General features: G+C 40.9%; 1 protein-coding gene across 5 annotated transcripts in view; it reads left to right on the plus strand.

The window, feature by feature from the left end:
- The window catches only part of YLPM1 (YLP motif containing 1), a 61,747-nt gene that overhangs the window by 25,993 nt on the left and 20,973 nt on the right, over nt 1–14,781 (plus strand). For 3 of the 5 annotated variants that reach the window (XR_008427252.1, XR_008427253.1, XM_053927664.1), the window contains exons 5-10: nt 1,845–3,956; nt 6,769–6,901; nt 12,245–12,665; nt 12,778–12,870; nt 13,107–13,302; nt 13,782–13,900. Coding sequence is in view for 3 of the 5 variants with exons in the window: in XM_053927664.1 (XP_053783639.1) it covers nt 1,845–3,956; nt 6,769–6,901; nt 12,245–12,665; nt 12,778–12,870; nt 13,107–13,302; nt 13,782–13,900 (3,074 nt within the window). In the remaining 2 variants the exon portion in view is untranslated. The remainder of the gene's footprint in view (nt 1–1,844; nt 3,957–6,768; nt 6,902–12,244; nt 12,666–12,777; nt 12,871–13,106; nt 13,303–13,781; nt 13,901–14,781) is intronic. The other 2 variants (XM_053927665.1, XM_053927666.1) reach the window with 2 other exon arrangements.

Below are 14,781 nucleotides of genomic sequence, written 5' to 3' on the forward strand. Positions count from 1 at the left end.
CGCTCATCCAACTGAGCCACACCAGTGAGGGAAAGATCTTATAGGAATCTTTTTAAAAATTCTATCCTTTGTAACTTCCTCCATATCTCTCACTTTTTATCTCCTCCTCTACAGTATTTTCATATCAGTCACCACCTTGGACCAGGAGGCTTTACCTTCTCTTACCGAAATTGTGGAAACAATCTACAATAAGTTCTTCTCACCTATTCATATACTACTTTTCTGCTAGAGCAATGTTTTAAAAAGTCAGGTCCTATTTAGTGGCTCTAAGTGCTTATAAGGTAATTCCCAACTCTTACCCAGCATAATTAATTCATCTGTTATAACAGAAATCCAAAGGCGCATAGCTTTAACAAGTTAGAGGTTTATGCTCTCTCAGGACTTACGTGATGGCTCTACAGTGTCAGGAATCCAAGTTCCTTCTGGTTTGTTACTTTACCATCCCTTAGTATGTTGCCCTCAACTATGTGGGCCAAGGTAACGTCACTACCATGTTAGAAGCAGCACGAAAAAGCAAATGGTGAAGAGGAGGATGTGCCCAGAAGGAAGTATAAGTCATTTTCATTCTCAGCCCACTGGCCTGAACGTGACTGCAAGATGTAGCAGCAAGAGAGTTTGAAAACGAGAGTCTTTAGTCTGGCCGGCCTTCTTCCAGCTGAAAGTGGGAAAGCTCAGTTACTGTAGAGAAGGGGGAATGGGTATTGGAGGAGCACCAGCAGGGTCTGCCATCCAAGGCATACAGGGTCTTCTGGACACTGACGCTTGCCTGCCTCTTCACCTTCTCTCTCAGTGTGCTGCTTTCCCACTCCTCCTCCTTCCCCCGCACGCCCGGACTCTGTCTCCTCTTAGTTTCAGCCATGCTAAACTGTTTGCGTTTGCATACATGCTCTGCTGACATGTTTCTCTGCCTTTCCTCATCATGCTTCCTTAGCCTCAGATGCCCTTGCCTCCCCCTCCCTTCATCTCTAACACCCTCTGTTGACCCGATCTGAGAGAATTTGTCTTTTGAGACTCATTTAAGCATTTTCTGTCATATAAAGCCTTTATGAACAGCATTCCGCCACCACCACCCCAGTAGAGTTGACCATTCTTTCTCCTGCTGCCCTGATCATATGCAAGGAGACTTTAGTCATCACACGTTTGAGCACGTTTAATCTTAGATTCTCTGTATCCTTGACTGTAAACCCTTCGGGAGCGCAGATGACATTTATTCATACATCCCGTGGCTATAGCGTAGTGCCTAACAGACGGGATGCGCACTAAATACTCACTGCATCAGTGAGTGGGTCCATAGCAACAGCATCTCTGTCCAGGCTTCTAAAACGTCAGGGCACACAATTAAGATATGGCTGGCTGCTGGTTTTTCAGACTTTTGTCAATTAGTCAAAATGGTAAATGCTAGCTCCAGTCATATTTATAATCATACTATATTATCTTGTTAATTGTTTCATAGTTTTTAGTTATATTTTAATTCTGAAAGTACTCTTGAAGATAGCTGTGGAATTTTTTTTTTCATTCAAATTAGTGGACTTTCCTGTCTACTAAGGCACAACACTTATAATTGTTTTTTAACAATTCAGTATATCAGTGACTTGCTGCAGGAGATGTGTCGAAGTGAAGGACATGAAACTGACATGATTTCCAAAGCCTGTCCTGAGACCTTCAGGGCAGGGCCACTGTGCCGTGCTGGTTCTAAGACACAGATGCCTCAGGGTTCGTTTGATGACTGGAAGAGTCGTTGTTGTGAACAGATTCTAAGGCAAGGTTGCCGCAGATATTCTTACATGGAGAATTTTTCTTTTCTGCTTTACTGTCTTGAGTAATATCTTTTGTTTTACTTGTAGATTTGATGGTCCTCGAAGATTTGAGGATTTAGGGTCAAGGTGTGAAGGACCGAGACCCAAAGGGCCTCGTTTTGAAGGAAATCGCCCCGATGGGCCAAGACCCAGATATGAAGGTCACCCAGCAGAGGGCACTAAAAGCAAATGGGGAATGATTCCCCGGGGGCCAGCATCTCAGTTTTATATTACCCCCAATACATCCCTAAGTCCTCGACAGAGTGGACCACAGTGGAAAGGCCCCAAACCAGCTTTGGGACAGCAACATCAGCAGCAACCTAAGTCACAAGCAGAACCTCTTTCAGGAAACAAAGAACCATTAGCAGACACCAATAGTAACCAGCAGAAGAATTTAAAAATGCAATCCGCTGCATTGTCCATTGGTGCAGATGTAAAGGATGCCAAGGCGGCTCAGTCAAATGAGAATCTAAGCGACTCTCAGCAAGAGCCACCTAAAAGCGAAGTCTCGGAAGGGCCCATAGAGCCTTCTAATTGGGACCAGAATTCTCAAAGTATGGAGACTCAAATGGACAAAACCCAAGCTGTTACTCAGCCTGTATCCCTTGCAAATAAACCTCTACCTACTCAATCTACTTTTTCCTCAAAAACAGGGGGGATGGAGGGAGGAGCAATAGTAGCAACATCATCATCGACTGCAGACAATGATTTTAAACCTTTAGGTATTGGTCTGCCCCACTCAGGAGACAACCAAGATAAAGGGCTGCCTCAGCCAGATAACAGAGATAAGTTAGAAGGCAACCGAGGCAGCAGCTCATCTTACAGAGGTCCTGGGCAAAGCAGAATGGAAGACATGCAGGATAAAGGACTAGTAAATAGAGGTCGAGGCCAGGCAATCAGCCGTGGCCCAGGGTTGGTCAAGCAAGAAGACTTTCATGATAAGATGATGGGTAGAAGAGAAGACAGTCGAGAGAAGATGAGCAGAGGAGAAGGCAGTCGGGACAGAGGGTTAGTGAGGCCAGGAAGCAGTCGGGAGAAAGTGCCGGGTGGTATGCAAGGCAGCCAGGACAGGGGTAGAGCTGGCAGCCGAGAAAGGGGACCACCTCGGAGGGCTGGCAGTCAGGAGAGAGGACCCCTTCGGAGGGCTGGGAGTAGAGAGAGAGTACCACCTCGAAGAGCTGGGAGCAGGGAGAGGGCACCACCTCGAGGGCCTGGCAGTCGGGAAAGGGGACTGGGAAGACCAGATTTGGGTCGTGATAGAGGTCCATTTAGACCAGAATCAGGCGATGGGGAAAAAATGTATCCTTATCACCGAGATGAGCCTCCTAGAGCTCCTTGGAACCATGGAGAAGAGAGAGGGCACGAGGAGTTCCCTTTAGATGGCAGGAATGCTCCAATGGAACGAGAAAGACTTGATGATTGGGATAGAGAGAGATACTGGAGAGAATGTGAGCGGGACTATCGAGACGATACTCTAGATCCATATAACAGGGAGGACAGGTTCCCGGCACCACCATCTCGGTCTCATGACGGAGATAGACGAGGCCCGTGGTGGGAGGATTGGGAGAGAGAGCAGGATATGGATGAGGACTACAACAGGGAAATGGACAGGGACTTGGACAGGGATGTGGATCGGATTGGAAGACCGATGGATATGTATGATAGAAATTTGGATAATGAGTGGGACAGAGATTATGGGAGACCACTGGATGAACAAGAATCACAATTCCGTGAACGGGATATTCCATCTCTTCCACCTTTACCGCCCCTCCCACCTCTTCCACCTTTGGATAGATATCGGGATGATAGATGGAGAGAAGAAAGAAATCGAGACCATGGGTATGATCGAGATTTCCGTGATAGGGGTGAGTTGAGGATCCGAGAGTATCCAGAAAGAGGAGATACCTGGCGGGAAAAGCGAGATTATATTCCTGACAGAATGGACTGGGAAAGAGAACGGTTGTCAGACAGATGGTACCCATCTGATGTGGATAGACATTCCCCCATTGCGGAACATATGCCCTCCTCACATCATTCTTCTGAAATGATGGGGTCGGATGCAAATTTAGACTCTGACCAAGGCCTTGGAGGGGTAATGGTTCTCAGTCAGAGGCAGCACGAAATCATTTTGAAAGCTGCACAAGAACTGAAAATGCTTCGGTAAGTTGACTACTTAAGATCATTTCTTTTAGCCGAAACCACATTCAGAATGCTCTTTTTAAACTGATGTGATGTATGTGAATGGAATTAATTCAAGTTCTTACCACATAACTTTAACTTACACCTCTGGTCATTCTGTGCTGTTTTGGGGTTGGGGCGGGTGCTTAGGAACTGTGTTAATTATAAACTTATGTTCTGAAATCTGAAAATTGGATAGCCATTCTTGGCTTTTATAGATGCGTTGCTGACATGCCATGCCTGTGCATGTGTCAAGTGTCAAACTTCAGCTTTCTAGTGCTCTGGATTTCAGAGCTCATATGTAACACTCTGTTTTTCCCCAGGAGGCAGTTCTTTGGTATTAAATCTGATAGACTTCCTACTCACTAATCTTTGATACAACTTTAGAAAGTGCTATAAGGACTCATATTTTTCTCTGTTGAAAGCTAAGAATGGTTTATCTGGAAGCATCCTCAGATTTGTCTAATCACTGATACTTTCTTTTGGGGATGTTTTATCTTTCATTTTAACTAGAAGCAGATATCTCTACTTGAGGATGTTACTTGTTTGCTCCTAATCAAGTATTTTCTTTGTGAGATGGAGAATAGAATTTGGATTTCTTGACTTGCAATCAACTTGCTATGTATGTATAGGTATCTGCATAATGCTTTTCCTTGTAGTAGCAATAATAACAAAAGCTAACATGTATTGTATGCTTATGATGTGCCAGGAACTGTAGTAAGTGCTTTGTATATATTAATTGTTTCCTCCTTAAGCCAGCTGTATCCTGAGATAAGCATTTAGGAATTATTGACAGATTGCAAGCTTTTTGAGCAGTTTCTTAGGACTTAGCAATGTTTTGAGAAAATAAATTAAGTTAGGTTTTGATGTATTCCATTGTATTGTGTTTCTTTCATTATTCAATTCTGGTCTGTATTTGTGGATTACACCAACTGAAATTACAGTAAAACCTTTACAACTAGAGAGGTATGATGAGAAAAAATACTTGTAGGTAAAGATGGAAGATCAGAGAGCAAAACAGATTTCTGTGGTCTATAGAAGATATGTTCTGTGAGGTTTAACTTCTCCAGATTATTAATGAAGGTGTCAAAAGCATGCCCTATGACACCTAGCTACTATACAATTCACTTTTAAATTATAAACTCCTTTAATTTAACAGTCCTGTGTGCTGGTCGCTGTGCTAATAATTTAGCATATACTATCTCAGTCCTCCTATCTCAAATCCTTAGATCTCAAAAGGCCTGTAAAGACAAGTAGTAGTATCCCACTTCACAAATGACAGGAAGGCTCAGAGAGGTTAAGTCCACTTGGCTAATTAAGTGGCAAGCTCAGAATTCGAACACAGTCCGTCCAGCTCTAAAATCTATTTTGTTTTTGGAAAACACCAAACTGATTGGTGTTGCTAAGCTGCCAAGGTTTCCTTCCTTTTCTTTTAAAAGTTTTCTTTTCCATCCATTATTGCTTTGCAAAGAGATGCTGTATAAAAGGTGCTTCTTCTTCATCCTTTTTTTTTAAAGCTCTTTCTAGGCAACATAAACATAATTAAACAGAGTAGATGAAATGTGGGATAAGAGTGGTCATAGTTGAATACAAGGAAGCTATGTCGTGTTGGTATAAATTCATGATTTACACAAGGCATAAAAGAATTATATATTTGACCCTTATTTTGTGTCCATTCGGGTCACTACACTTTACAAATGTAGGGAGAAAATTGTAAAAGGTCTAAAGAAGTTGTAATAGATGTTACATGTGTTTAAGGTGGGCATTGTAAGGAAAAGTAAAAGGAATTTGACCAGATGTTTAAAGAAAAACTTAAGCATTACTCTTTAAGAATGTAAAGTGTTGTTTTCAGATGTGTAGACTGACAATTGTTCTCAGCCTGTGCAGCAGGGGCCATTAACTAAAGTACCCACAAGAGACAGGTGGCGAAAGTGAGTGAAGATGGACCAGTGTAGCTCCAGTGAGTGTGTGGTGAGGAGTGTGGCAAACTGCCTTCATCTGAAGTGGGCAGCCACTACTCCACTCAGCTATGTGTTGGCATATGGGAATGCAGGCCCACTGTTACCAAGTCTCTTTAAAATTTGAATTTCTGGCCCTGGCTGGTGTGGCTCAGCAGATTGAGTGCTGGCCTGCAAACCAAAGGGTCGCTGGTTCGATTCCTAATCAGGGCACATACCTGGGTTGCAGGCCAGGTCCCCAGTAGAGAGGGTGCTCAAGAGGCAACCACACATTGATGTTTCTCTCCCTCTCTTTCTCCTTCCCTTCCCCTCTCTCTAAAAATAAATAAAATCATTTTTTTTTAAAAATTGAATTTCTGTATGAAATTTTTTTCTTTGTAAATAATGGCAACTAATTCAGATTTTGAAAACGGATGTGAACACCAAGTTCTAAAAAACCTTTGTAGGCCGTATTTGGCCCATGGGCCATCATTTGCAACCTCTGGTCTAAATAAAGAGTATTGGCCCAAAAAAAAATGGCAAGAGAGCTTTTGGTTGGATGAAAAAAAAACATGACAAGTACATGAGATACTAGAAAAGACTAATGAGGCAGGTTGTAGTATCTGTCCTTGAAGATCTTCAATAATTTATAACTATTTATAGTTTGGAGATGACTGATCAGTTAGCTACATAAAGGCAAGAGAGTGTCATTACCCTAGAGTTATTCTGTGAACACTGTACAGGGTTTTAGAACAAGATTTTTAGGTCTCTTTTTTTTGTTATTCTATATTATTTGTAGTCATTTAGGAATGGAGTAGACATGCCTTATGTACAATGACAATTTTACTTGTTCATAGGGAACAGAAAGAACAGCTTCAAAAGATGAAAGACTTTGGGTCTGAGCCACAGATGCCTGACCACCTACCACCCCAGGACTCGAGGTTGACGAATACATCTTCAAGACCTGGAATGTATCCGGTATGGGAAAATGTATGCTCAGAACATCCAATAGTTCCTAATTTGTATGTTTGTCTGTCTGATCTCTTTATATTACAGCAAGTATAAATTTCCTCTAAAACAAATGGAAATTTTGGAAAAGTAAAAAGCTAATGGTAATTGACTTTTGAAAGTCTCTAAATATGATCTTTTCCTCCAAGTTTTGATAAGTACACCAAGCACACATGAACTCTATGGCGTCATGCCCACAGATTGTTGGGTTTTCTGGTGATGGTTTTTGTGCAAATGGTCCAGTTTTCCATCGGGGCAGTACAAGGCTCCCCGTGAGCCCTGCTCGTGTGAGCCTCAGTCTCCCACCTCTTCGAGCAACTTGTCTTTCGGCTAAGGAAGGGATCAAACATCGGGCCTCAGTTCAGGCCGTGACGGGGGTGACTTATGTAAAAGACTTGTGTGTTTAAGTTCTCCATCTGCTTTGCTTTCATTTTGTTGTTATTTGTTGTTTTACCTTTAAGCTATTGGTGGGCCCCGAAAATGTCACTACGGAAATAACTTTATAACAACACAATGACAGAGAAAACACTTGAATTATTGCATCAGATTAACTCTACTTTCTCAGCGTTCCCTTTCGTCCTGGTCTGACACGTGACACTCATACAGAGTCGTTGACCCCCCAGATCATGTCCTTTGACCTGTGTATGCATCCATCTGCCTCCAGAGTTTCTCTCTGTGGACATGTCTCCCGTCAAACGCAAATTGGGGTCCATTGTCATCCTCCATGAAACTTGTTTTTTCTCCTCACCTTCACTTAGTCACCCACTCAAAACCTTTAAGTCAGCCCATGTCCTACTCTTCCACGTACTCAGTCGTCCTGTTGATTGATCTTACTGCCTTATTACTATGGTTCTCATAGTCCCTCCTTCACCTCCCACAGCCGCAGCTCTGGCCTCCGTCAGCTCTTGCCTAGATTGTTGCGGAAACGTCATAATCCATCTCCCTCCGTCTCACTCCCCTCTGATCGGCTTCCCATTCTGCTGTCAGACTGATGATTTTATTTTTTTGAATCAAATTTTAAGGTGTGATTTACATACAGTAACATACTCATTTTAAGGCCTCTTATTTTAAGACCACGGTTTGAGTTTTAACAAATGTATACCAAAAGATAAAAAAATTTCCAGCACTCTGAAAACATTCTCTCGCGCCCCTTTGCTGTCAGAGCGGCCCCTGCATTCCACTTCAGGCAGCACTGACGTCTGTCTGGTCAAAGTGCGCGTTTTAACACAAATCTTACTGTGTTACACATTGGCTCTAAAACTCTTCAGTACTCCCTCGTTGCTTTCAGAATAAAACCTAAGTTCATTTGCATGGCCTTTTACGTTCATCCTGAGTTGGCCTGACCTCTGCTTACCATTACTTGCTACTCCACTTTCCCTCTATATGGAGCTTCTTATAATTCTTTGAGTGTGCCAGATTCTTACCCTTGCCTTTGCACATGCATGTGGTTCTGTAAACCTAGTCTGTCCTTCTCCAGCTTCCTCAGTGTTTAATTCTTGTACATCTCGTAGAACTTAGCTCAGTATCTTCTCCTCCACTTGTGTGAGACAATTGCCCTCACGAGCACCCCTGTAACAGCTTATATGGTCCTCTCTCGTAGCCATTATCATACTGTGTTTTGATTTCTTTGGTCTATTTTTCCTTCTAATTTGAGCTCATAAGGGTAGGAACTATGGCTTTTATCTTTACAAGGGGGACCCCAAAAATCTGGAATTTATTTATAAAAATTGTATATTTATTCTTACATGTTTAAACTTCAGTCACCTTCAAAGTACTCTCCATTTAATGCAATACACCTATCAAGACCTTTTTTCCACTGCTGAAAATAGTTCTTTAACTCGTCGATTTTGATGTCTTTTAGTGCTTCTGCTCTTTTTGGTTTCACCTCTTCCACATCTGCAAAACATTTCCCTTTGAGGACTTTTTTCATCCAGGAAACAAAAGTTGCTTGGGGTGAGATCAGTTGAATAGGGAGGGTGGGGCACGGGGCTCATGCTGGTTTTGGTCAAAGACTGCTGAACACTCAGTGCAGTGTGGGCAGGTGCACTTGTAAGTCACCCATCCTGAAATGGGCAAAGGCCTTGAAAGAGTCTTCAAAAAAATTCACTGAAGCCAAATGCAGCCTCTCACAACAACGCCAGCTGGTACACTGATAGAGATGGGTTCCTAGAACACTCACCTAGTAGGGAAACCTGTACTATAAGGGGCCTGCCCTCCAGAAACCTGTACTACAAGGGGCCTGGTTTTTTGGGAGGGTCTTCCCCTTGTATATCTCTTAGCAAATAGTAGAAACTCTAGATTATAGATCCACATTTTTGTTTTTTTCACTGACCAAATAAATCATTAAACATTTTTTTATATTGCTACATGCTTTATTATTTTTGATGCATAATTTATTAAAACTTTCATTTCTATTGGACATTTGTTTCTAATTTTTCATTTTTATTATTAATACAACTTTAATGAGTGTCTTTGTATCAAGTTCTTATTTTGGATAACTTCTTAAAAGTAATTTTAAACTCCCCAAGTGGGATACTTCAGTTAAAAAATAAGGATATTTTTAATGATTCCTGTAATAAAGCCAGTGACTCTCTAAAATAGTTGTATAACATCTGTACTATAGCCTTGCAAGCATCAATTATTTAATGTATTTGGTAGATATAATAGTTTCAGTACGATATTTTAATATGCACTTCGATAATTAGTGAACATTGATATTTTTCCATATTGTTAATTTTTCTTGTAAAAATTCTATTTTTGTTCTTTACCAGTTTATCTGTGTGACTCTTAAGGTTTTTCTTACCAATTTATATCATCCTTAATATAATATAGATATTAATCCTTTCTCACATAAATACTATATGGGTATTTTTTTTTTTTAAAAATGTATCTGGTGCTTTCATTATGTAGTATCAAAAAAAACACTTTTTGTTTATTTGTAGACATGGTCCCAAGAATTCTTCAGATATTTAAAACATGTCTGGAGAGCTGTACTGTAGACACAATAGCTTTGTCTTACTTAGGCATTTTCTTAACAGTTGAAAGTGTCATAACCTAAAGTTTACCTTTAGGTAATTGCTACTTGTCTTTAATTCTGGCCTCTAGTGGCCTCTAGTTAAATAATGTTTTTACATGTTAGTCCAATCTATTTTGTCGCTCAAAAAGTTTTTTAAAGCCTATGATGAGTAAATACGTAAGTTGTGTACTGCTGGCTTTGCAAGGTCTAAAATAGCTGTCGATGAAGAACAAACCAGAAACTATGAACTCACAGAAATTGGTAAGGAGTGTTTGAACCAGGCTTGCAAAAATTAAGATAAAATTTGACAATTGGGTTTCAGTACTACTCGAGTAGATGGGACCTACTTACCAAGAGGTTCTCCTGTCCCCTTATTTGACGATTGTTTTGGGAAAACGCATGTAAACGTTACACACAACAGTAGTCCTCCTTCTTAGAGCCATTACTGAATTTCCCATTGGGTTTCTTTGTGTCATTGTTTGCTGGTGCTCGAGTTGTATGTTAGTTAGTACCAGCCTTACCACAAACTGCTGTTGTCAACCGACAACTTGAATCGAAGTGAGGAGGCTAGCTAGCATTTGTTTCTCTTACTGGAAATTCACTATTTTTTTGGAGGAGATAGGAAACCAGAGTGGGAAGATTGTTTATAGCAGAAGTTCTTAACTAAGTGGTGAACATCAGAATTACTCATGGAGGGTTTTTTTGTTTTTGTTTGGTTTTGTTTTCTAAACTAATTCCAGGACCTCACCTACAGAACTTCAGTAGGTTTTGGGTGGGTCTGGGGTATTTGTATCTAAGTGGCTAGCACCCTAATTTTTCTGGAAGGAGAACAAGAGGGTGGTAAATTAGGGTGGGGGTAATAGATTTGAGGGCAATTTTTTTAACCACCATTAGGTGTAATTTAAATACCATATAATTTGCCCATTTTAAGCATGTAATTCACTGATGTTTAGGAAATGTTCCGAGTTGTGTGACCATCTCTGTAATCCAATTTTAGAACCTTTTCAACACCCCATTAAGATCCCTTGTGCCAATTTGCAATTAACCCCCCCTTCCTACCCCAAGTCTCAGGCAGCAACTAACCCACTTTCTGTCTCTATAGATTTGCCTCTCTGGGTATTTCATTTAAATGGAACCACACAATATGTGATCTTTTTTTAACTGGCTTCTTTTATTTAGCTAATATTTTCAAAATTCATCCACATCATAGCATAAGTCAGAACTTCATTTCTTTTTATCACCACGTAATTATTGTATGGATATACCTCATTGTGTTTATTAATCCACCAGTTGATGGACATTTGGATTGTTGAATAATCCTACGAATATTTGTGTGCAAGTCTTTAGGTGGACATGTCTTTCCTGGATAGATTCTTAAAAGTGAAATTTCTAAGTTTACGGTATATTTATGTTTGATTTTTATAAGAAACTGTTACGCCACTGCTGCACCATGTTACATTCCCCCCAGCAGCCTAAGAGGGTTCCTGTTTCTCTGCATCCTTGCCCTCGTTTGTTACTATCTGTGTCATCAATGATAGCCGTTCTGCTGGGCATGAAATAGTATCTGATTGTGTTTTAAAGTTGCATTTCCCTAACGACTAAGAATGTTGAGCATCTTTTCATGTGCTTATGGGCCACTCATGTATCTCCTTTGGAGAAATATCTATTCAGATCTTTTCCCACTTTTTAAATTGTTTGTCTTACTAATTTGTAAGAGTTTTTATGTCATGAATACAAGTCCTTTATTGGGTATGTGATTTGCATATGCAGTTGACCCTCAAACCGCGTGGGGATTAGGGACACCACCCCTCACAAGCTCCACCTCTTGCCGTGCAGTTGAAAATCCGCGTGTAACTTTCAGCTCCCCGAAATTTACATTGTCTCTTGCTATCTACAGGAGATTGGGGGCGTTAGTTCCAGGACCTCCTGTGGATACCAAAGTCTGCGGGTGCTCAGTTCCCTATATAAAATGGCATAGATCAGTGCCTATGGTCACACTGCCCCCCAACACACACACGCACGGACACATGCATGTGTGGACTCCCAGCCATGTGAATCAAATATAGTGCAGATACTTATTGAAAATAATATTTGTGTAAGTGGACCCACACAGTTCACACTTGTGTTACTCAAGGGCCAGCTGTATTTTCTCCCTAATGGTATATTTTAAAGCACAAAAGGTCTTGAATTTTGAATGAGTATAATTTATTAAACTTTTCTTTTATGGAATGAGAACAGATTCTCATTCTCTCTGATGTGTAAAAACATGGTGATATCCTCATCCATTAAGTGTTTACTCTATTCTCCAGCCTCCAGGGTCCTATAGACCACCCCCTCCTATGGGTAAACCACCAGGTTCAATTGTAAGACCCTCTCCTCCACCAGCAAGATCATCTGTTCCTGTGACCAGGCCACCCATCCCAATACCACCACCCCCGCCCCCACCTCCTCCTCCTCCACCTCCTCCTCCAATGATAAAGCCACAGACTTCAGCTGTGGAACAGGAGCGTTGGGATGAAGATTCTTTCTATGGCCTCTGGGATACAAATGATGAGCAAGGACTGAATTCAGAATTTAAACCAGAGACTGCAACAGTTCCATCTGCTCCGGTGTTACCACCCCCACCTGTTCACCCTTCCATTCCCCCTCCCGGCCCAATGCCTATGGGTATGCCACCAATGTCCAAACCACCACCAGTGCAACAGACTGTTGATTATGGCCATGGCCGAGGTGAGTAATGGTGGTAAGTTCATCCTTGGGATTCTGAAGGAATTATTAGCATCTGGTTTGCCTTTCTTAAGCTTCACTCATGCAGTGTTTTATCCCCGATTCTGTTTCCCAGATATATCCACTAACAAAGTGGAGCAGATACCCTATGGAGAAAGAATAACTCTGCGCCCAGACCCACTGCCTGAAAGACCAGCTTTTGAGACAGGTGGGCGTCCCAGAGAGATCAATAGTAAAACTCTTCGGAGTTTCATCTAATTATCACATGATTTTCTCTTTGGTAGGATTATTTGGGTCTCTTTTTAAAATATAGATAGAAGTTTCATGAGTTGAAGTTAGGACAACAATTTATACTAGTTCTAAAGTTAGATTTCTACTGTTTTGCCTTTATTTAAAAAAAAAAGGATGCTGTTCTTATATTATACCACATAATGGTTTTTGTAGAGCATGCAGGCCCACGTGATCGCTATGACCGAGACAGAGACCGTGAGCCTTATTTCGATCGTCAAAGTAATGTCATGGCAGATCATCGAGATTTCAAAAGGGACCGAGAGGCACACAGAGACCGGGAGCGGGATCGTGGCGTTATTGACTATGACCGGGATCGATTTGACAGAGAACGCCGACCTCGAGACGATAGGTATGTCATGGAGAGTACCTTTGCCGGTGTGTCAATTACCATACACTTGAGTTCAGCAGAAGTCAGTGTACTGAAGGAAATTTAGTGAATGACATGTTCTTTCATGTGTATAATTTGGAGAGGGAAGAATAGTTTTGGACCAATTTGCAGGGAATTGAATGCTTGAGTTTTACTAGCTTGAATTCCAGAAAATTAAATGGCTGAAGGAGATGGCCAGAAAGAGAAGGAAATAGTATTGTCAAAAAAGGTGTAGTCATTACTTAATTAGTACGCAAACACTTTTTGCAGTTTGTGAGCTCTTTAGATGTGTGGATTCAAGGCAGATTTAAATGGAAAAGTGAAGTAAAAATACAAACATTGACTGTGTAGTAGCTACTTACAGAGAAAATTGAGCAGGTAATGGTGTTGCATTATGAGACCGAGACCTCCAATTTATTTTATTTTTTACTTACCAAACCACTTCTTGTTACACCTTCTAGGACTCAGTCATATCGAGACAAAAAAGACCATTCCTCATCCAGAAGAGGAGGATTTGATCGGCCGTCTTATGACCGAAAGTCAGACCGACCAGCCTACGAAGGACCGTCCATGTTTGGAGGTAGAGCAGGGCCTTATTAACTATAAGGATATTGAGAATGCAAACAATAGATGCTTTCCATTGTAGCTATGGATGTAAACTTTCAGAGTAAAATGCACTCAGATTTCTAAGACATGGCAGCATTATCATCAAAAAAAAGCAATGTAATTAATAAAACAAGTTGCTTTTTTATATTTTTTAGATTTTGGAAAATATTAATAGAAACAACATCACTTATGATCTTACCACCCATAAAATCACAGTTGTTAGTTTTGTATATTTTCCTCTCTTTCTCTCTTCACGTACATATTTATGAATTTGTAATCAAAATATAAACACAATTTCTTTGTTGTGCTTGTTTCCATTGATCATGTTTTTTTACACATTTTTCCATATGTAAACCTGTTATATTAATGGCTCTGTAAATTCTGTTGAGTGGATAAAATGTAAGACTCTTATTGTTGGACATTTAGGTTGCTTTTAGTTTTTTACTGCTATAAATTCCAAACTAGAAATTTATACCTACATAAACAGACACACTCTAAGTCATGCTTGGGACTATCCAGTAAGTATATATTATTCTTCTTTATCCTGTTTGCTTAAATTTTTCCCTAAATTTCATATAAACAAGGATGAATTGAATATTTTTAAAAACATTCTGTTTGAACCAAGATGGCGGCATAGGTAGACACACTGCGCCTCCTCACACAACCAGAACTGACAGAGAATCGAACGGCAAGGGGGTCCGACACCAAGGAAATAAAAAATAAACATTCATCTAGATTGGTAGGAGGGGCGGGGGGCAGAGACGGGCACCGGGGTGGAGAGGACTCGCGTGGCTGTGGCAGGACCGAGACTGGCGGAGTGTGGGACGAACGGGGCAGGCGGTCCGAGCACTAGCA

The sequence above is a fragment of the Desmodus rotundus genome, chromosome 7 (assembly GCF_022682495.2).
Source record: "Desmodus rotundus isolate HL8 chromosome 7, HLdesRot8A.1, whole genome shotgun sequence".
Lineage (NCBI taxonomy): Eukaryota > Metazoa > Chordata > Mammalia > Chiroptera > Phyllostomidae > Desmodus > Desmodus rotundus.